Source organism: Crinia signifera, chromosome 7 (genome assembly GCF_055691185.1).
Source record: "Crinia signifera chromosome 7, ASM5569118v1, whole genome shotgun sequence".
NCBI lineage: Eukaryota > Metazoa > Chordata > Amphibia > Anura > Myobatrachidae > Crinia > Crinia signifera.
The window spans coordinates 182,666,313-182,690,924 of record NC_139223.1 but is presented as its reverse complement, the minus strand read 5'-3'; the positions used below and the strand labels follow the sequence as shown (position 1 = coordinate 182,690,924).

General features: G+C 44.9%; 1 protein-coding gene across 1 annotated transcript in view; it reads right to left on the bottom strand.

Annotated features, from left to right (window-relative positions):
- LOC146021315 (transient receptor potential cation channel subfamily M member 8-like) overlaps positions 1–24,612 on the bottom strand; it is a gene marked incomplete at its 5' end in the record, with an annotated part of 560,542 nt that overhangs the window by 228,204 nt on the left and 307,726 nt on the right. The window contains one exon of the mRNA XM_083155109.1: positions 19,705–19,817. Coding sequence (XP_083011235.1) covers positions 19,705–19,817 — 113 coding nt within the window. The remainder of the gene's footprint in view (positions 1–19,704; positions 19,818–24,612) is intronic.

Genomic DNA, 24,612 nt, shown 5'->3' with positions numbered 1-24,612 from the left:
ATTTCGCACTTACATCATAGCATATATAAACAATAAAATGTGTCTCATGATAAGTGGGTGTCCATGGGTTTAAAAGTCCATAGACTGTTATGTGTGCTTCTTCCTGGTTAACATGCAGTCATGTGGCTTTTATATGTAATGACATAGCATTCATGATTCTGATGCATACAATGTGCCAGATCTAATATGTGTTCAACATTGATAAATGCCAGGGTTGTAATGATTGAACAAATTACTAACAATCACATAATAACTTAAATGTCACATTTTGGAGTCCATTAACAGTAAGGAGCTACTTTCAAGCATCGTTTGCCAACATTATCACCCTTCCATGTATGTCTTGTTATGGATTAATACATGTGCACCAATGACCCGACATTGACCATGATTTTGTTTTCTACCACACAGCACGAGCCCGAGCACGACAGGCACGGGAACAGGCCGAGGCAGTCCTGGCCGAGGAGGAGGTCCAAGAGCGTGATGAGGAGGTGGCGGCGAGGGTGGAGGAGGAGCAAGTGGAGGAGGAGGAGGAAATGGTGGAGGAGCAAGTGGAGGAGGTGGAGGAGATGGTGGAGGAGATGGTGGAGGAGGTGGAGGAGATGGTGGAGGAGGTGGTTGAGGAGGAGGAGGTGCCTGAGGAGGTGGTGGTGGAGGAGGAGGTGGAGGAGTTGGTGGCAGAGGAGGAGGTGGAGGAGGTGTTGGTGGCGGAGGAGGAGGTGGAGGAGGTGGTGGAGGTGGAGGAGGTGGTGGTGGTGGAGGAGGTGGTTGTGGCGGAGGAGGAGGTGGAGGTGATGGTGGCGGAGGAGCTGGCGGAGGAGGTGGCTGAGGAGGCCACGGTTGCCCCGGAGTTGGACGAATCCGAGGGGGAGGAGGCGTGTGAGGCACCGGAGTCCCATCAGATCGGTATGTTTACATAATGCATCATTCATGAAGTAGTTGTACTGGTATTTGTTATGTAGCACTGGTGATGAAAAATTTTGGTACAATACTATTAATACAGAACTCAAAGTGGGTAGCTACAGATACAGGTACGGGTTAGATGGGGTGTCCAAGGCATCCCTTTCATCCAGGACACCTCTGAATTACACAGGTTTGTGGGATGGCTTGGAGCTCCATTTTGACTGCCACATAACCGTTGTAGTTCAACAGGATCCTGGAGTAAAGGGATGAGTGGATCATTTGTGGATTAAATTCACCTGCTGCAAGCCTCGATTCTGACCCATCATATAGGGGAATCTATATTGTTGTTGAATGTTATTTATAAACTATAGGATGTGTGCTATAAATGGAGTATGGGCCGGCCTACCTTGGAATGGAGTCACAAGTTGCCAGTGTCCCTGGAGCCTCCTCTACCTAAACACCCCCTGTAGTTCAGATTGTTTTTTTGCCCTCACAGAATTGTAGGTTGGTTTAGACTGAATTATGATTTTGAGGATGTGTACTGTGCATTCCTGACATTTGCATAACTCCCATGCCACGAACCATCACTGAACTTAGACTGAGGAGATTGTGACAAGTTCTTATTGACGGAGGCCATGACATGCTTGTCATTGGTTAGTCATGGGTGGGTTGTGAATGAGAAGAAACACTATGACTGTTATGTCTTCTGCAGAGTAAAGGGTAGAGGGAAAAAAACACAGTATGTAGTAAATAAGTTTGCATGTATGTATATATGTGTGTGTCATATCTATTTATCTATGTGTGTCTCTATCTCTCTACATATATATATATATATATATATATATATATATACACATGTCACCTAGCATTTCTGCAATTTATGTAGCAGTATGTGAAATGTATGCATGAATATCATGACTAATTTTTGCCCCTTTGACATGCCCACAGATGACACAACACCGGCAGATGAGGGGGTTCGTGGGGCCCTCCTGCGGGCGGACCACCATTTGCGCCTATTATTAGCCGATCTCCAGGACCTGCGAGATTTACTTCTCTAATTTATTATTTTATAGTTTTATATTTAAATGTTAATTTTTCATGCTAATAAATGGTTTATGCAAGTTCACAGTTGTTGGTTTTATTTGCACATTAAACAGTATATGTGTAGATTGTTTATAATCTTTTACACAGGGTCTAATACAAACCATTGCACTTCAATTGCTGTAAGGGTTAATGTGTGCAATGCATGTGTTAGGCATGCTTGTAAGGATATATTGGCATCTAATTGATTCCAATTCCAAATAAGCATTTTTGTATGAGGATAGGTAATTGAATAAGTGGGTCATGTGATGTATTGCAGAATAGACATAATAGTGGGTTGTTTGGCGTAAATACACCGCTTACGTGCGGTAGCACCGCTTGGCTCCCGTTCGGATGCGGTATTCCCGTGCATACTCTGTAATACTCTGTAATACCGTGCAGAATCGGAGTGTTTCTCCCGCACACGCATGGTTTGTATGTCGTCCGTAAACACGCCCTGTTCTTAAAGAGTGAGTCCGTCCGAATGCGGAGGACACGTGGGCGTTTCTACGGACGATGGCCGCACGCGGCAGAACACCGTGGCGTGCGGCCCGCACCGTAAGAATTCGGGAATATCCGCACCGATCAGAATAAGGGCCTAAATGATGATGCATTGATCTTATCTCTAACTTGCGCAAGTGCTTTATATATGGACTCATCAGAGGGGTTGTCTTTGTGGGCTACTTCTAGTCTGGCTAGCTCTTCCTCTGCCGCTAGCATCTCCCTTGCCTCCAATATCTTTGCTCTAGCTGCAGTCTTTATTGCAGTACCTCTCACTACAGCCTTCAGGGCGCACCAGTGTGTGAGTATCCCAGTATCGCCCGGGTCATTGGTGGTAATATACATGGACAGGGCATCTCTGATAGAGTTCTTAGAGTCAATTTGGGTCAGGGCACAGCCGCCTAGTCTCCATGGGCCCGGGGGGGTCTTGAATGAGATTAGATCCCAAATCAGACGTATCGGGGCATGATCGGACCAGGTGATAGGGAGTATGTCAGCTTTACTAACGGAAGCCAAGGTCCACTTGTCGGATAGGGCAAGATCTATCCTCGAGTACGACCGGTGGGGATGGGAGAAAAAGGAGTAATCCCTCACACCCGGGTGTCTAGCACGCCATACATCATACAAGTCAAATTCTTTAATGAGCTGCTTGAACTTCTTGGAGTGGTCAGGGGAGTGAGATATCCTATGACCTGGAGAGTGAGATTTGTCCATAATTGGGTCAGGAACCATATTGAAGTCCCCTAACAATAATAGTGCACCCTTAGCATACTTCTGTACGGTAGTGAGGAGTGTTCTAATAAATGTAATCTGTCTGGTGTTGGGGGCGTAGCAGGAGGCCAAAGTGGTTTCAACTCCATCCAGATTGCCCACTAATATTAGGAATCTACCCTCTGGATCGGCATACTGTGAGGTAACATTAAAAGAACAATTAGCAGACACAAGTATAGCGACGCCCGCCTTTTTATGGGGGCCATTTGCCGTATAGCACTGGGGGAATCTATAGTTGAAGAATCTAGGTGGTGCCGATTTAATAAAGTGGGTCTCTTGTATGGCAACAACATGAGCTTTCTGCTTATGAAAATAGGCCAGTGCTAATTTCCTTTTTTGGGGCGAGTTCAAACCCTTAGCGTTCAGGGATATAATATTAATCATTTATAGAACTTCTAAAACCAGCAGATGATCGCGTATGATAACCTTTGCATAGAAAGAAAAAAACACAGTCATGATAAAGAGCTACTCTGTGAAGACGAACATGGGGACAAGACACATGAGGGAAAAAAGAGATAAAGGAGAATAAAAAAGCAGAGAGAAGAGACAGACTGGCGACCCCAGGAGGGGTCGTAGTGAGGGGCCTGTCCAAGGCCACCTCAACCATGGTATATACTTTGGGGGGTAGTGGATTTAGGCCCAACCACCGCTCACATAAAAACACATACAAATATAGTAAAGTAACTTGAAGTCCTACATCTATGTAAAACTCAACCTTAGCATAAAATATGAGCTAAAACGAGCCTGAGCCACGCATGGCCTGGGTAACACTGAAAGAACTCGGTATGCAGGGGCCCGACCCACTTCAAGATATAATTAACAGTCACACAGAAGGGCACATTAGGGGCACGCCGGACCGTCCAAATCAGGCTCGTGAAGGGCCATAAGGGCCTACAGACAAACAGTAAATAACCATAAAATTGTAAACAACCTGTAGAGCAGTGGTCTCCAACCTTTTTTGGGTCGGGAGCTACTCGCGACAAAATAAACCGCCCGAAGAGCTACTAAAGTAAAAAAAAATAAAAAATCTGCATAATATCCCAAAAAATGCCCTTTACACATAATGCCACAAACTGTAATGCCCCAAAACATACCTCCCAACACTGGAGGCAGAGGAGAAGAGTCATCTGCGCGTGCCGAAGGCACGCGCCAAAAATTAGAAGGTTCAGCTACTACCGTGGAACTCCTGCGAGGCTACATCCCCCATTTTTTCTACACACACACACACACACGATGCCCATTATACATATGCCCAACAACGTGATACTCCGTTATACAAATGCCCCACACCGTGATGCACCATTATACATATCCCACAGTGATACTCCATTATACATATGCCACACACCATGATGCTCCATTATACATATGCCACACACCGTGATGCTCCATTATACATATGCCACACACCGTGATGCTCCATTATACATATGCCACACACCGTGATGCCCATTATACATATGCCGCACACCGTGATGCCCATTATACATATGCCGCACACCGTGATGCTCCATTATACATATGCCGCACACCGTGATGCCCATTATACATATGCCGCACACCGTGATGCTCCATTATACATATGCCGCACACCGTGATGCCCATTATACATATGCCGCACACCGTGATGCCCATTATACATGACACACACCGTGGTGCTCCATTATACATATGCCACACACCGTGATGCTCCATTATACATATGCCACACACCGTGATGCACCATTATACATATGCCACACCGTGATGCACCATTATACATATGCCACACACCGTGATGCACCATTATACATATGACACACACACCGTGATGCACCATTATACATATGCCACACACCGTGATGCCGATTATGCCTATGACCCACAACGTGAAGCTCCTTTATACATATGCCCCACACCGTGATGCCCATTATACATATGCCGCACACCGTGATGCTCCATTATACATATGCCGCACACCGTGATGCCCATTATACATATGCCGCACACCGTGATGCTCCATTATACATATGCCGCACACCGTGATGCCCATTATACATATGCCGCACACCGTGATGCCCATTATACATGACACACACCGTGGTGCTCCATTATACATATGCCACACACCGTGATGCTCCATTATACATATGCCACACACCGTGATGCACCATTATACATATGCCACACCGTGATGCACCATTATACATATGCCACACACCGTGATGCACCATTATACATATGACACACACCGTGATGCACCATTATACATATGCCACACACCGTGATGCCGATTATGCCTATGACCCACAACGTGAAGCTCCTTTATACATATGCCCCACACCTTGATGCTCATTAAACATGTGCCACACAAATGATGCCCATTACACATATTGCACACAATGTCCCACAGTAAGGCTTCTAATAAAAAAATGTAAATTACCTGCTTGCTGTCAGGGGTTAATTTTTGTTGACAGGGGTTAATGATCATTGACAAGGGGGTCACTGCTTGCCCCCTCCACTATGCCTGTCTTCACATGGGCATAATAAATTAATAATTGCTGCTGGTGCGTTCGGAGCTCAGCTCAGCTCCATCATCACCCTGCTGGCAATTACCGTTTTTCCCCCCACAGCCCCACACCATGCTAGAAGTCATATTTGACTTCTAGCCTATGACAGGGAGGGAACACAGAGCTGCGCTGCTGCAGCGTTACCCGGAAGTGCCGGGAGCGCTTAGCGCGGTGCTCCCTGTCAGACGCTAGAGGTCAAATATGACTTCTAGCGCCTGTGTGCTGTCTCTGGTCCCCGCGGACTACAGCGGGGCAAGGCGGCGGCTATAGTGGCGGCTATAGCGCCGCAAGCCAGCGGCAACAACGGGCGGGCGGGCGGACCAGGCAGGGCCGGCAGCAGTGGTCAAGCCACCCGTTTCGCTCAGGCGAGCTACCGGTAGCTCGCGAGCGACGGGTTGGCGACAACTGCTGTAGAGGATGTATACTTCCCTCCGAGCCATCCAACTGTTCCCCGCCACCTACAGGCTTAGGAAAAACTGGCTAGTCTTCCATGGACGGTAATGGTGGCCTGGGGGAGAGCGTCCAATGGGAGTGTATGTAAGCGCAGCCGCGCCTTCAGGCGGCTTAGAGAGCCAAAGCTCCATAGATCCTGGTCTACTCCGGGGCTACTCGACCAACGACCAGTCCTGCTGAAGTCGCCGGTTCGGGGAGGCATCCGGGGAGATATCCTGCAACCTCCAACTGTCTCATGCAGTCTTCCACGGAGGAAACTGCGATAGTGGAGCCTTCTCGTTGTATTAACAGGCGGGTCGGGAAGCCCTATCTGTATATTATATTAGCTTTACGAAGGGCCGTTGTGACCGGCATAAAAGAACGTCTTTTGAGAAGGGTATCTCTTGAGAGGTCTCCAAACAACTGAAGGGATCCCAGGGCTGCAGCAGAGTCAGCAGAGGGTCTTGCAGCTTTGAGTAGGGCTTCTTTTATGTGAAAAAAGTGCACTGTCATTAATACATCCCTAGGGACCCCCTCTGGGGCAGACCTCGCCTTGGGCAACCTGTGTATGCGGTCCAGCAGGAGGTCAGCAGGGGGCACTGAAGGCAGCAGCTTTTTAAAGATGTTAACCACATAGTCATGGAGGCTACTGTTGGAGATATTCTCTGGTATTCCTCGCATTTTGAGGTTATTCCTCCTTGATCTGTCTTCCATGTTGACCAGCTTCTCACGTAGGGCTGCCACCTCTTCTTCCAGCGCCGAGTGAGAGTCTATGAGGTGTTGTGGGAGCCGACAATTTCGCCCATTTTGGTTTCTAGCGCATTCGTGCGGTCCCCCAGTTCGTCAATAGAGTGTTGGCAGGTCTGTAGGGATGTTCTGATTTCAGATGACACCTCTTCCTTCATTTGATTGAGCAGCAGTTTAAGGGTCCCAACTGTTAATGCTGCGTCGTCAGCAACCTCCGGCCTGCCTGACGGCTCTTGTTCAGCCACCAGGGGGGAGGGTGAGGTATCTGGTGCCGGAGTGTGGGTGGGTGGGGAAGATGATGTAGAAGGGGTCCCCAGCTTACCCCCTTGGTTTCTGGGGGACGGCTTGAAAAATGGAACTTGGGAGACTGGTTTGGATACCTTATTTCGTTTAGAAGGCATGATCGATGGTCGTATAGCGGAAGCTATACACAGTCACAATAGGGGGCAATCAGATGTCGCTGTATACTCTTATTCTGTAGGCTCAGGACTTATAGCTCAGATTCATAGGGAGGACAGAAGCTGCACATTCAGCTGCATTATGGTGTGAGGGGTGGGTTGGGGCCCTTCAGGGTCCAAACATCATTTGCTTATCTTGTAAGGGCAGGTGAGCCGCCAGTTTTACTAGGGATGGTGGCCACAGGTCTTGGCTAGGGCTTATTGGTGTAGAGGGGTGCGAGACAGCTGAGCCTGTAGGGCTAATTAGTAAGTGAGTCGTCCAGGCTGGGGATTAAAATGGCATTAGTGGTACAGCTGCTGCTGCGGCTAGGGATAGGAGTATCGCTGTTGGGGGGCTGGTTATGCAGGGGTCCCCCGCTGGGTACTCACTCTGGCTTGTGGGCTCCGGTCAGTGGCTATCGCTGTGCAGCTGTGCACCGCCGCGCCCCCCCGGGGCCCACCGTCTCCAGCGGCTGGAACCGGGTTGAATGGTGGGTGTGTGGGGGCGAGCAGCAGGACTCCCGAGGGTCTTCAGCTGCTTGTAGTGGCTGGGGGGTGCTCCCGGGTGTCCCCAGAGCCTCAGAGTCCCCGCGCTGCACCCCGTCATCCCCCTGCGTCCAACCTTTCAAAATCGTGGCCCCGGCTTCAGCCCCACAGCCAGGCCGCAACTCGCGGCGGCGCGTAAGAGCGCTATCCGGCTCTGTAGGAGGGTCTGCGGCAGTCGGGACACAGGGGGGGCTCCGCTGGGTAGCCGGCTGGGTGAAAGATTAGGCTGATTGGCAGTGGGTGGGTGAAACTAGGCGAGACAGGGCAGGAGCTGCAGTGGGACACGTCCTCCCTGTTGGATTGCCAGGCCACACCCCCCCAGGTATGTTTTTAAAAGGAGGCTCACCTTCTGTTAAGAAATCCCCAATCCCCAATGGCCCAGAGCTCCAGTTAATGTGGTCCCAATAGGAGGGAGCTTGGACTGCACTGTGAGGGTGGACACCAGCTAGCTGAGAGAGCCCGCTCTGGAGGTGTAGTATTTAATAAGGTGCTGGATGTTAGGGGGCCCCTGTCCCGCCCAGGAGCCACAGGAGACTACCCGGGTAAGAACACAAGTGGGGCAGGGTAGTTAGAAACACCCCCGCTCACCTGCTGCTTTCGCTGGGGATGTGTTGGTGGCCGGGCAGGGGCTCAGCCTGTAATTGCTGCCTTCCCTCCGTCCAAGATGGCCGCCGCGTCCTCGGGGCCTAGGATCCCGGTGCCTCGAGCAGCTCCTCGGGTGGTCTCAGTGGCCGCCGGCTTCCCCGCACATCGCCGCCGGGTCCCAGGCAATCGGCTGAGGGATGGACAGGTGGGGTGAGGACTCCGCCGCGGTGCTCAGCTGTAGGGCGAGGCCCCCGGGATTAAGCCGCGGGCGGCCGTGTAAATAGAGGCTCCGGCTACTCTGCCACCGGAGGGGGATCTGTTCGCCAAGCAGTGGGTCCCTGGGGTGCTGTAGGGGGATCCAAACCCTCCATTTGATCCAGCAAGGAGAGCGCTCTGGCCAGACACGTCTCCTCCGTTCAACGTCCAGGCCACGCCCCCTCGCATGTGTTTTTAAGTGTAATGCGATGTGGTGCAATGCGATCTGTGGACAGGGTGCAGTGAATAAATTAACTAGTGAGATTGTATTGCATCTCATTCATCATATGCCACGAAAAAGTGCCATGCGATGGGATGCGATTTCACTACGCAGAATAGCCCACTAAGAAAGTTGCGTACTGGGCGTCATGATAATACACATGTACCCAAAGCCTCCTCAGAACCCTTTGAAGAAGAAGACCTCTTGACATATCCCCAAATAGAGAATACTCTATGATTGGTTTAACCTCAGAAGACACTGCAGCGGTCGAAATACTTGAACTTATGATGGAAGATGCTGTCCAGTCATCATCAAGACCGATATGCAAAAAGAAAGTCACCTTGAATGAATATTTGAATATTTGTGCAGTTGTTTGCACATTTGTGGAACTTGTATCCAAGGACCTGGATGCATTATGGAAAAATAAGACCAGGGGAAATGATAATCTTACAAAAGAAGAACGTCTAGTGCTCAAAGACATCCAAACCTGGGACGATATAGGGGTTTATTCTAGTTCATTCTTTCTGACAAAATCCTTCTTAGATGGACAAAACCATGTGCACTGCAGGGGGGCAGAGAGAATTAGATTTGGGTGAGTTATTTTGTTTCTGTGCAGGGAAAATACTGACTGCATAATTTTACACTTCAATATAGATCTCACTTTGAAGAAAAACCCCACCCAAATCTAATTCTCTCTGCACAAGTTACATCTGCCCCACCCGCAGTGCACATGGTTTTGTCCGTCTAAGAAGGATTTTGTCAGAAAGAATGGACTAGAATAACCCCCATAGAGATCAAGTCCTCCGACAAAGGGGAAAATATCGTCATCTGGTCCAAAAATTTGTATATTAAGGAAACTATGTCCCAATTAACAGACTTCACCTGTTATAAATGCCTAGTGTTCAATCCATTACAGGATTATAAAAAACAATATCATGCCATCATTCTGAATTCTGAAAATTCACAAAAATTAAACCACTCAACCGGGCCATCCTATAATATCCAGCAATGGATGCCTCACAGAGTAAGCCAGTAAATATCTGGATACACATTTACGGAAATATGCAGTAAATCTGCCCTCCTATGTACAGGACACGAGGGATGTGCGGAGGAAACTGGACGAAATCCATATAGATGAAGGTGTACTATTGATAACATGTGACGTAGAATTGCTGTACACCAGTATTCAACATCAAAACGGTATCAAAGCCCTGAGATACTTTTTAAGGAACGAGACGCACTCATCCCATGCAGATTTCTTGGTGGAACTCATGACCTTCATACTTAATAGGATTTTTTTCGTATTTAATGATAAATTCTATTTGCAAATATGGGGAACAACCTGTGCCCCCACCTGTGCTAATGTGTAGTTGGGGTGTTGGGAGGAAACTATTGTCTTCTGTGAAGAACATGAACACCACACACAACAAATTTTGATCTGGCTACGTTACATCGACAACCTTCTGATTATATTGGATGGTCCAGCAGCTCAATTCAGTGAATTCCTTGCCATCTTGATTAACAATGATTTAAATCTCAGACTAACACATGCGGTTATTGACAAGGAGGTAACTTTTTTGGACCTAAAAATCCAAAGAGATGCATAAGGTCATATTCCGACAGATCTTTTTTGGAAGAAAACTGCTACCAACAGTGTCCTGCACAGATCGAGTACACATTTTCTACCTGTTCTGAGAGGCATTTCATATGGCAAATTTTTAAGATTGAAGTGCAAATGCTCAAATCCCAAACAGTTCAATAATAGAGCTGATGAACTGACAAACAGGCTATTAAACAGAGGATATAGAAAAAGAGCAGTAAAAAAAAAGCCAGATATGAAGCAAATTGGAATTATAGGAAATCTCTCTTATACACCAACAAAACCAAATCAGAGCCAGAGGTTGTACGATTGGTAGGAGATTTCTGCTCTGAGTGGAAGGAAATTCAAGAAATACTGTCATTAATAATCATTGAGCATCGATCCAGATTTGGCCAAAATATAGGCACGGGAGCCACAATCAGTTGGAGACAGGCATCAAAATGAAAAGACAAAATTGTACATACTGTAGTCACCTTTCAACATCCAGAAATATAAAATAAACGATACAAGGATCATACAAATGTGAGGAATGCAAAGCCTGTTACCACATGATCAAGACGACCAAAATCACAGATAAATAAAATAAAAAAAAACATCTAATAAGAGATTACATAAATTGTAAAACCACTGGTGTAGTGTAATGTATTATCTGTCCTTGCAATGGAAAGTACACCGGGATGACCACAAGACCTCTAAAAACAGAGGATCTTGGAACATGTGGGTACAGTGAGAAATTCCAAAATGGATATGGGCAAATTCAAACAACAACCTACAGTGGCTAAGCATTTTCATGACCACCATCATGGGGGGAAGCGGTCATCTATTAGAATGAACTTAGGTCTACAGTCATTAGGTTGACCCCACTAGGTCGACTGGAAGGAAGGTCGACCTGACTTAAGGTCGACATGGGCCAAGGTCGACATGACTTAAGGTCGAATTTGCATAAAGGTCGACATGAGGAATGTCGACTGGTCATAAGGTCGACATTGGTTTTTCACTGTTTTTTGAGCCGACATGTGCCGACAGGCGGTATTTCATGCCCTACCATCCACTAGGGCGTGAAGAAGGTTATTAAAGCTGTGGCGAGCGAAGCATTGCGAGCGAAGCGAGCAATGCGAGGGTCTGATTCTCATTGCCAACTGTGTCCATGTCGACTGTGTTGACATTCGGGTAAAAAAACAGTGAAAAACCCATGTCGACCTTATGACCAGTCGACCTTCCTCATGTCGACCTTTATGCAAATTCGACCTTAAGTCATGTCGACCTTGGCCCATGTCGACCTTAAGTCAGGTCGACCTTCCTGCCAGTCGACCTAGTGGGGGTCGACCTAATGACTGTAGACCTAAGTGTGGTCTGACAGATGTACCGATTCCCATCATGGAGACCCCCAATCTGTGAGAGCATTTGGAATTGAGAAAATCCATTTAGGGATAAGAGGGGGCAACATCAACCAGGAATTATTAAAGAGAGAAAGCTTCTGGACCTTCATCTTAGAAGAACTTCAGCCCTCTGGGATAAATGAATACACCAACAATGGTGCCTTTCTATCATAAATCACTAATTAAAAATTTTCTACAGACAGCTTAGAATGAAGATAATGGAGAATATCTTTCTTTTCCATTATTTACTGTATGTTTGTAAGAACATAAATAAACCAAATCATTGTAAAGATCTCCCAACTCTCCATCTGGGAATTAAGACAAATATATGGAAACAATACCTATAAACACCATGATGAAGTAGTATCAAAGTAATGATAAAAAAAATTTCATTGATAATTTTTTAAGAAGCATTAATATCTTGAGTATTATAATGTAATTTGACACGTTCACACCTTTTTAGCACAGTTTATTGTTATTGTGAACTTATGTTGTCACCTTTATCATTTATTTATTAATATAATTTTATATTTATAACAGTATGTATAATTATTAAGGGTATTATCACATATATAATAATTAAATATTGACACTAATTCACTTTATTCTTGTGTTTAATATTATTATTAAGAACTGTACACTAATTATTATGTGCACTAATATTCTAATATAAGAAAATTTATGATCAAGCACTTTATTCACAACCAATATAATAGCACGATTTTATATCAATATACTATGATAATTATTATAAATTATCAATATTAAATATTTATTTTAATAATTTGATTACTTAATTAAAGCATTGAAGAATTTATACAGGCAAAAATGGAACTATAATATAGTGGTAATATTTTCATATAGCCAAACACACATAACATACAATATATATATATATATATATATATATATATATATATATATATATATATATATATATATATGTGGATTACAATACCAATGGAAGCACAATAGCAACAAGCGTGACTTTTCATACTGTAAGTATACTTTCTTTTTATTTTAATTCCCCAATATTGTCAGAATTTTTTTTTTATTGAGTCACAATGTATGAATTGTTTTTTCATTTTTAATTAATTGCTTTTCTATAAAGCACATTACCTAATAAAACCATGATGTTTTCTTACTAATGTGATACCCAATTGATCTTTTAAGTTCTTTCATTTTTAAGCGCTCCACCCATATCTTTGTGTTTCTTCTTCTTGTTGTTACGGGGGATTGACCCTCCCCCAGTGTGAGCGGCTGACAAAACATAACATAGTACCAGGCGCTCTTTTCTTTTCACCTTTGGGTGATTTTTGCTTCTACTGTGAAGTGATACCTAGTAGTTCTTGAGATTTGCACCTATAAATTCTTGTAAGAGCAGAATCCTAAAACATTTGCCAATAATAAGAGGTCATCGAACTGTCATTAAAATAAACACATGTAACGCACAGCTCTATTTTAATTGATTTGTCACCTTTATTGCACTTTCACCAAAATTGGGAGGTGAGCAGACAGCTGGGCCATCTACAGCAGCCCAATCTACAGATGCCCAATCTGCAGCTGGGCCATCTTCTGCCTCAGCAGAATCATTGGGAACACAGCAGGTGGCTTCACAAGAGAGTAGCCTGCCCAGCACTTCAAGTACAGCGACTGGTAGCCGTGGGCGTGGCCAAAAGAGGCCAACAGAGGAACCAAGCAGCAGGAACATGGCATTCGAACCGCAGGAGCTTGCCATACTGGTACCCCATGCACGGGATTGGAGAGAGTGTCCACAGGAGAGGTTGACACACACAAGGAGATGGAAGATTTGGGAGGACATAACTGTGGAGATTAATGCGGTAGCTCCACAAGTTCGTGAGACGGAGCACGTGAAAAAGAGGCAAGTTCAAGTGTGTTACATTTGAGCAGAACAAGACCAGTAATGTTTTTATTAGATGTTAGATGGAGTTGTTAAATGGTCGGTCACGTTGCTAGGAGCAACAGACATGATTGCCATGTCTCTTATTCTATATTTATTGTAGGGTGAGTGTGAATGTTTCTTCTAAGTGTTGGTTTTATAACGTAAGCTACTGTATGTTGAATGAAGTACACGTTGAAATCTGTAGCAGATTACAATGCATGCTACATCAAACGTCAGGGGTGACATGTAATAATACGTAAACTTTGGTTGCAGGTGGCATGACTTCAAAACCAACCTCAAGAAGAAACTGACCAAACGGTGGGAACACAGCCACACCTCTGGGGCTGGCCCCATGCCAGGCCGCCTGAAGCTCACCCCCCTGGAGGAGATGGCTGTAGGCTGCATTGCAATTGAGGAGGTCCGGGGGGTGAGCAACATGGATAGTGAGGCCCCAGTGGACGTTTTTGCTACTGACTTAGAAGGTAATTTGTTTGCATGGCATTAGTAGTTTGTACTAATTTTATAGGAATGTGTTGTAATAGTAAGTTTCTCTTTCAGCATCATCTCCACCGTGCGGCAGTGAAACTCTTGAGGAGGTGGAGGAGTCAGTGCCACAAGCCACACGTGCCAGCCATGTGCAGCAGCAGGAGCAAACGGCCACACAGGATTTGGACAGGTGGGTGCAGATGCTTGGCCAGATTCGCCAGCAGGGAGACTTAGCATCAGAGCGGCTGCGTAGGACTGAGAAGGTCATGCAGGGTATTGCCAGCACCCAGCAGACCATCGCTGCCACCCAGCAGGCCATGGCTGCCACCCAGCAGTCCATAGCTGGCAGCCTGAAGGTGTTGGCAGAGCAAGCCCTGCACCAAAATGATCTCCTCCTCCGCCATAACGAGCTTGTGGTGGAGCTACTTACCACCAATAGGGCCCTATTGTCAGCTGTTTCTGGTGCATTCCCTACACCAGCACTCCCTGCTGGCAGAAGGGGAATACCATCCCCCCCCCCTTCCACAGCATCTGCTTCACCTGCCCCACCATCCCAATGTGGCCGTGGCCGAGGAGCTGCTGCATGTGGCAAGGACCCTACCAGGGCCAAACGGTCCCGAAAATGAACTTGGCTCCGCATTAATCTCCACCCTTATGTCTTCCCAAATCTTTCTTTTTGCTGTGTGTGTCAGCTTCATGTGTGCAACCCAATCCCGTGCACAGGGTACCCACATTTACCCTCGGTTCGAATGTTTTGTTTGGTTCCCCTTTTGCCCTCTCTCGGCTACCATTACTGTCTGCTGTACTTGAAGTGTTGGTGCTATACTTTTGTTGTGAAGCCACCTGATGTGTTCCTAATGATTCTGCTGTGGCTATGTATGAAAAGAATACATTTTTGTACATTTTTGTTTGTTTTTAAAATTCCTGTTATGGTACCTTTAATTTTTGGCATGTGCCAAATAACATGCTCTTAAAATTTTATGTTTTCCCTAACTGTAATAAATTTTTCATTTGATCCCCAAATGTGTGCTGTTATTGGTGAATGTAAAAGTGACATGGATATTTATATTAGTGATAGCAAGTTCTGTCCATTGCTTGCAGTGTAAATGTGTGTAAAAAATGCTGCCGTGCTTTCAGCATAGATTTGTGTGTTTTGTAATGGTCCATTTAAGCTGCAATGATTCCAATTGAAGCAATGACAAGAGTGTAATTAATGAGTAATGAGTAGAGGAGTGGATTGTATTGTGTTCAGCTGACATTGGTTCAGGTGCGGGCGTACTAATTGGGCATTCCGAATGCCTAGCGCATGACCGAGTGGTGTCCGCAAAGCAATACTTGCTTATGGAGACCGCATATTTTCTACCTTTTGGTTTGTTTGCATTTGGTGTTCAGTCCGAAAGCACGCCTACCAGAATTAGTGCACTCCCTCGTGTACGCCCAGTTTAGCCCACTTTGAAACTACGCCCCTGTGTACTTCCGAATGACGCCCATATTATGCCCATATTTCCCGAGTGAATGCGGTGCACTTTTATGTACGGTATTAGTGAGAACGAGTACGGAGACCGTGCGTGGCACATGCGCATAGCATTGCCCACGCATGCGCAGACGGCTAATAAACGCCATCCAAAAGAATTCGGAAAATTACGCATCGACCAGAATAAGGCCCAATGTGTTGTGCCAATATTGATGTAGCTGAGGCTTTTGCGGACAATATACCAGCATCAGACAGCACATCACTGGTGTATGATAGTGCAGGTTTAATTTGAGTGATACACAGTTTACAATCTTTACAATCTTCCAATGCATCTACTAGCAATTCATCCTCTATAACCTTAATTCAGGGCTCAATTGCTTTAGTAGCCCAAGACGTTGCCACTATTGGCCTATTAATAGTCCGTATGAGCATAAAAATAGACTTAAGACAGTGTACCATACGTCTATTAGTCGGTTCTTTCAATTATGAACCTGAAGTAACCGGTAAAACAGAGGGCTTTGCCAGACGTGTAACATGCAAATCAACTGGAGGTGCTTTCCATAATTTACAATCCTCTGGGGGGAGAGTAACCTTTTAGACATGAGAAACAATTTCCCGGGAGTTGCCCAGAATTCCTTTGTAATATCCATCAAATAGTCGAGTGTGGAAATTATGAACAACCTTCTGGGAGAAATTTACTAAAAATACAAATACGACAATTCGTATTTGTATTCTTAATCCGCCTGAATACGAATGCATACGGCTGTTATAGCTGTATGCAAATTTATATTCTGGAGGGTAATTTACAAAGCAGTCAAGTATTTACCAATGGCGTAGGTATTCGTATTAGCGGCCGTATATACAAATTTGTATAGGTAGCCTGAGTGGATCAGTCAGATCAGTCCGTAAGAATGAAAAATAAATAAATAAAAATGGCGTGGGGTCCCCCCCACGGCCGTTACCAGAGCTGCATGATTTCAACACAGACACGGTGAGGCTTCTCCTCAGTTCGGCATGGTTCGGGTTCAGCATTTTTTTTTTAAGTATAAACAATATCACTGAGAGCGCACTGTAATGTCTATAACAATTTATTAAAGTAAAAACACATTAAAATATAAAAAAAATAAAAATATATATAATTTTTTTTACAGTACTTTGGTGCCAAATAACATGCCTATCACGATATAACACAATTATATTGAAAGTATACCCCCAATGTTCTTACCCACTCAGGTTGTGTATAGTTTGATTGTAACGTGGGGACTCTTGGCAGGTAACGATTTTATGTCCACAATTCAAGGTGGCCAATTAGCTTATATTTGTATCCAGATATTATGGTTTGAGTTGTGGTAGCAATTGTAATTTTTTCAAATGTCCCAGTTAGACATACAACAGAACCACAGATTGGAGACCGATGGTATGGGCAGGTGGGGATGAGACAACCAGTTGGTCAGGCAGGAGGACAGGATAGCTGGAAAACAGGTGCAGCGTCTTGGTTGCTACCACCGGCGTAGCTCTGTTGGGATGAGAGCCGGCGCCAGGAGCAATCTCCGTCGCTTCTGTGTGGGTGGTCAGTCGCTACCACCAGCGAGACTCCGTTGTTATGAGAGTCACCGCCGGGAGCAACCTCCTCAAGATGTAAATGCCTCCTGACCTTAAACTGCGTTGACCGGTGACGTGGTCCGGTTTCCTGCGGTTGAGCAGACGCTCACTGGCTCCACACTGGTCCCGCTGTGAGGTGTAGATAACAGCGCTGCAGTGTGAGGGAGACAGTCCCGCCAGACACCCAGCTGGTTTGACAGCCCTGCGTCTCCAAGCTTGGTATTGGTGCTGGGGAGGTGATTCAGCCGGCTAATGAAGGATAGGCAGATATTGGGTGTAATAGAGCCCCTCTTGACGCGTTGCTCCGTGCAGGTATAGTGACGGTTTCATCAGAAACCGCTATCTCTTATCAGAAATATAATATAATTTGTATCATCCAAATAATTTATGTATCCAAATCATACAGTAGCCCACCGCTAGGTGATCAATGGGAAATAACAGTATAAAAAATAGGCACTACTATGGGTCCTTATATTAACTACAGTGCTACTATGGTTCATAACTATTATGGGACATAACATATCTCAAGAAGCAGTGGGACAAGAGTCCATACCATATATTGCAGTGGGGCCCACACATTTCTGGTTACCCCCCCCCCCCCCCCCGCCCCCGATTAAAAACTATTGTACAAAATTGAATTCTAAAAAAATATATATATATAGACCTAGCCATAGCAAAACTATTTTAAAATGTGTATTAATATATTGTTCAATAATATGACTACAATGACTATTGAGCCTACTGACAATGAATGCTGTCTAAAAGAGTTTTTTTTTTTTTAGTTAAAAAACAAAGCGTTCAACATGTCCAGGTAACAGGCTTGACATGTTTGTTTGATGATCAGAAGCATCTTTTTTCTTATTAAGAGTCCAATTTATTTTCATAATTATCCCAGTGCCTGGGATAATTAAATTTATAACTAGCTCCATGTGCATCAGAAACATCAGAACCATAAATCAGCTGTCCGTACAAATCTTTTCACTGTGATTTTAGAAGCGGTGCAACTTAGCACTGCTGAGTCTAACCTGCATTCATGCATTGCACGACCATTGTATTCCACAGTGAGCTAAATGTTTTAGACAATAACTTTTAAATTATACTTATCAACTCTCACAGAAGTTATGGGAGTTGTGCCCCAAACCAAGAGGAAGAGGCGGAATATGTTGAATACAGTCCGCTTCCTAGAGGGGGAGGGGCTAATTGAAACAAATTTTGATACTTGTTTCCTAGCACGCGCCCGTCGGGTCCCATCGCATACCATAACTTAAGGTATGTGATGGGACCCGATCAGACCCGACTGACCCGATTTTCGGTGTTTAAAGACGTTCCTGTATAATTAAAAAATCAGTCGCATCGCATGCCATTACAATGGCATGTGATGTGACGCGTCCGACTCGATTTTTACATTGTACCCAATGTTAAATGGCCCCCCAGACCCGATTTTTTATTGTATACTCACCATGATGGTTAATTATTATATGAAATGCCCCCCATTGTTAACGCCACCCCAGTATCAACGCCAAACCGAAGCGTGGCAAGCTCAGCGGTACGCGTCCTCCTACCTTTTCATACCCCCACTATCCACGACGGCGTGGAGTTGAATTTATATAGACACCGAGCCCGAAGCGTGGTGAGTGCAGCGAGCCCCGTGAGGGGACGCGGAATACATGTGAAGTAATGCGCGTCCACTCGCCACACTTCGGGCTCGGTGTCTCGCTGTGCTTGCCACACTATATACAATCAACTCCACGCTGTCGTGGATAGTGGGGGTATAAAAAGGTCGGAGGATGCGTACCGCCGCCCCTCGCGAGCTCGCTGGGCTCGCAGCGCTTCGGGTTGGCGTTGATCGCGGCGTGGCGTTAACAATGGGGGGGCATTTGACATAGTAATTACGCATCAGGGTGGGTATACAATTAAAAATCGGGTCTGGGGGTCCATTTAACATTGTAATCAGCCATCAGGGTGGCTGTACAATTAAAAATCGGGTTGAATCGGTTGCATCGCATGCAATGCGACCGATTTTTCTAACCCGATGACATACAATCTGCATCAGTGGCGCCTTGCTAGAAAACAAGTACCCAAATTTGTATTATTTAGCCCCACCTCCTATTCAGCAGCATCTTGCTGTGATTGGAGCAGGGTTTAGTGATGTTTTTGTGCAACAACTTTTAAGGCCCCCATACACTATGCATGCAGCCCCTGTGTGCAATGTGATGTAATAGTATAGATGACTATACCTGAATGTTATGAATTTAGAGTGGATGAGAGGAAACAGCACAGAGGACAAGATAATCTTCCATTCTTTAGTCTCTGTGGAAATCTCCCCGTACCATTGATTGGAGAGGTATTCCTGCATTGGGTAAAAGACAGACAATGAGCTGAGACAGGATGCATGCTGGGATTATGCACAGACAATTGTGTGGATTTGTTCACTGAAAGCTGCTGGCTCAATACAATGGATAGAAAAATGTCTAGGTCGACAGACACTAGGTCAACCACTAATGGTCAACAGTGACTATGTCGACACCTAAAAAGGTTTGACATACCTTAGGTTGACACTGCCAAAATGTTGATACAAGATTATGGTTGACATATGCAAGGTCGATCGTCAACATGAGTTTTTCATGATTATTTTTTTAATGTAATTTATCATACTTTACTTTTCACGTTGTTTTGGTGTCAATATCGACACCTGAGCACTTGCACCTCTGATGCTTAGAGCCAGGTGCCATCCTACGCTACCGCTTTTCTCGGCACACTTTATCATCCCCAAACGGAGTCCATGTAGAAGGCAAAGTATAAAAACTGTCTAAAAAAATGGGGGAAACGGTAAAAAAACAATGTTGACCATTGCCATGTAAATCGTTTTCTTGTGTCTAAATTTTGCCAATGCCAATGTTGTGTATGTCGACCTTTTGTCAATGTTCACTTCATGAATGTCGACGTACTGTATTTACTGTTGACCTAAAGATTATCGACCTAACATCCAGATCCCGTAAAAAGAGTGGCAGGTAGACCAACTTCTTATATATGGCCTAAATTTATAATTATAGCAAGTCAACACTAGTGGTCACATTTATTAGGGTGCGATTTTTGAAAGTTGCAATTTTTTGCCCAAAAATAGCAAAAACTGCACGTTTACTGAAAATCATACATGCAATACAATGTGATTTATAGTCAAAATTGCATGTTTTGCCATGACCCAAAAAGTCCAGTGCTGGTTTCGGAAATACAGGGGGACCTAATCACCCTTTCCCCTTTATTTGAAACCAAAGAGATCAGGGCTGGTTATGCTCATGGTAAGGGGTTGTGGCCCTCACATTGTTTTTTTTTTATTATTATTATTATTATTATTATTATTATTATTGATGGAAAACCGTACATTACCCATTCAAAACAAAAAAAAAAAACGCACCTTGCCTAGAAAAATCTTGTTAATGAAAAACAGAAAACGCAAATGATTGTAGACAGAGATCGCACATTTGATATGTGTGATTTGGTGATTTTTTAGATGCCCCCAAATATGGCACCTCACTACCATACTCAGTGAATGCCGGTGTTCCCCTGCCTGCTCAGGGCAGGCCATATGACATCGGCATCCGCCCCGATTTTACGTGGTTATAAACAGCCACCAAGTAACTCCTTGGTCACGTGGTGGCTGCGAGTGCCGGGCAGAGATGACATATGATTCGATGGTAAGTAACCATGGAATGATTTCCTCAGTGTGGTGCTAGCAAAAGGATGTTTACACATCCGTTTGCAGCCCTGCACATAGGCAGGGCTGGCGAGAGACTGGTGGTGGTGGGGGAACAGTGGCGTAACTATCGTGCCGCAAACCCCATGGAGTCTGTGGGGTCAGAGCTGCAGTTCAGGGAAGTGCAGCACGGTATGCCGGAAATTAGTTTCAGAGCGCCAACACGCTGATAGCCCGGCTCCTGCACGGAGAGCCATCCACCCCCCCATCCTTCTCCTCTGCTAATGATGTCACTAGCAGCGGCCACAGCTGCTGCACTCCTAAGTGCAGGCTTCTCATAGTTGCTAGAGGGCAGGAGATGACCCAGCGGCCTAGAGACATTCCTCAACAGTGGCAGTCTCTCCTCTCCTATGTGAACACATGTAGCCCAGCACACAGGTCTGAATACTCATTGGACCCAGTACTGGGGGAAATTTACTAAGATGGGAGTTTTACAGTATTTCAGATGAGATGTTGCTGTGAGCAACCAATCAGATTTAATCTATTATCTTCTAGAAGGTGCTGAATAAATAAGAAGTAGATTCTGATTGGATGCCATAGTAACATCCCATCTGAAACAGAACTCCCATCTTAGTATATGTACCCCTAGGACTATCTTCATTTAATATGGCACTTTGGGAATTGTGTGAACTTTTTCTAATATTGGACAAAATACTTCTATGTCCGATGTGTGTGCGAAGGAGTGGGACCAACTAGTGGAATACTGAAAAATGTTGTCAGATGATCATTAGCTTTGAATCAGTAGATTTTTTTGTTGCTGCTTTAAATTAATTGGTAGGTAGAAACAGGAGGGGGAAGGGATAATGGGAAAGGGGAAGGATGAGGAGTATGACCGCACTGGTATTTATCAAAAAAAGTTATGAAAAAAGGTAATGAGTGATCTGTAAATACTGACTATTATCCTATTTGCAGGAACAGTAGGTCCCAGAGCACTCAGACAGTATATGTCTTCTGGTGCCTCTGTATGGGACAGTCAGTGGTGCACCCCAGAGTAACAAATGTAATGAAACAATGCCAAGGGAGGAGGAGAAGAAAATAAAAACTCTGGGTGGGGGCACCCTTATATCACAGATCAGGGTTTATGAAATTAATTAAGATATAGCCTTTATTAGGTATGCTCTAAAATAGATAGTAGGTTCCTGTACCAGGATAGATTTATAAAAAAGCGCAGCAAAAATATGTGTCATGATGATGTAGAGACTGTCACTGGTCTTAGTATGGGTATCGGAAATCCTCATTAATCCCCCAGTTGACACCAGGTTATGGTCTGTTGTGTTGGGGTGAGTTATTAAATCATAGGATTTTTCTCCAGGACCAGTTATGTCTCACAGCGCGGCAGGGATTTCTGCAGTGTGCGGTGCAGCAATGTTATATTATGTGCAGCAGTGCGGGAGCATATAAATCAACGTAATGCTAAATTGCAATGAGGTACAGTGAGGTAAGAAAAAAAGTGTCCACTGGTCGAAACCAGTGGTTACCTGGGAGACCCCACCGGTATGGTAATGGAAAGCCGGGATGAGGTCTGCTGCTGTGCCGAATGAAAGTGTGTGAGCACTCGCCGCTTCTTGCTGGCGTCCCTGCCTGGAGTGAGCCGGTCACGTGTGTGCACCACGTGTCCCGGCGGAATCCTCTGACGTACGTTTCGCTATGCTTGGTCACAGAGGTGTGTCTGTTGGCTGCATCACTCCTGACTATAATGTGCATCATGGCCAATGGGTGCAGAGGTGGTGCTGACCTGTCCAATCAGAGTGCCTATGTGTTGGACAAATTACAAGACGGGGGTATGTCCTGGAGAGCCAATGGGCGGCTTAGGACTGCGGCCAGGGTACTCTGCTAATGGGAAGCATGTATTGTGATATTCTCCCATACAGCGATAGATGTAAGTCCTGTGTAGTTGGCGTATATTATTGTCCCCTGTGCACCACAAGGGATAATATTTATATGCTCCCGCACTGCTGCACATAATATAACATTGTTGCACCGCACACTGCAGAAATCCCTGCTGCGCTGTGAGACATAACTGGTCCTGGAGAAAAATCCTATGATTTAATAACTCACCCCAACACAACAGACCATAACCTGGTGTCAACTGGGGGATTAATGAGGATTTCCGATACCCATACTAAGACCAGTGACAGTCTCTACATCATCATCACACATATTTTTGCTGCGCTTTTTTAGAAATCTATCCTGGTACAGGAACCTACTATCTATTTTAGAGCATACCTAACAAAGGCTATATCTTAATTAATTTCATAAACCCTGATCTGTGATATAAGGGTGCCCCCACCCAGAGTTTTTCTTTTCTTCTCCTCCTCCCTTGGCATTGTTAAATTAATTGGTGCAAGATGTCGGTCTTCTGTAGTTTTGACATCGACTTGATTAGTAAAGTCAATCTACTCCCAAGTTTTTATAATATAGGATTAAGAACATTTATGGTTTTAAGAGCTACTGTATTTTACATAGGAATCCAGTTACTACTAGAGATGTGCGGGCTCGGATTTCCCAGATCTGAGCCCGCAAGAATGTCACTAATCCGAGCCCGGATCCGAGCATCGCTCAGAGCTTCCAGCCTGACTCGGATCTGGGCACGTGGGCAAAATGTCAATGTCCGGGCTGGATTCTCATGAAATCCAGACCGCTATATAAATAGCAAACATCTGGTGCCATTTGTCACTCGTGATTTCAGCTGGTTAGAGAGAGTAGGATAGTCTGTGTGTGGAGCTTTGTTTGGTTAGGTAGGTTAGGGAGCTGCTGGGCCGACCGTCAGTGCCTTCTAGTGCCACTGTCTGCTCTGCTCTCTGGTGGTGTGTGCTCTGCACTGCCAGTGGCTGGCTGCCAGCCCAGTCAGTACCTATACCTGCCCACTTCAATCAGTAATAGACATGTGTATGTGCAGTGTGCACTGTTGTTAAACTTATTAACCATTTGTATACCAGTCTGCTTGTACATCTGCTGTAGAATACCTCCCTGCTGGTGTATTCTTTACAGCCTTATATAACTAGTAAACATATTCTCTGCTGGTGCATCTACTGTACTGAGTCTGACATATAAATAAATATTAATAAATGAACAGTGTACTGGTGCATCTACTAAATAAAATAATATCTCTCTGCTGGTGCATATTAATTATACTGCCGTATATATAATATCTCTCTGCTGGTGCCTAATTAATTATACTGCCTTATATATAATATCTCTCTAGTGGTGCATAATTAATAATTATTCTGCCGTATATATAATATCTCTCTAGTAGTGCATAATCAATAATCATACTGCCGTATATATAATATCTCTCTTTTGGTGTCTAATTAATTATACTGCCATATCATCTCTCTAGTGGTGCATCTTCTTTCTATATAATAGGGGGGGTACACACCAGAACGATTAG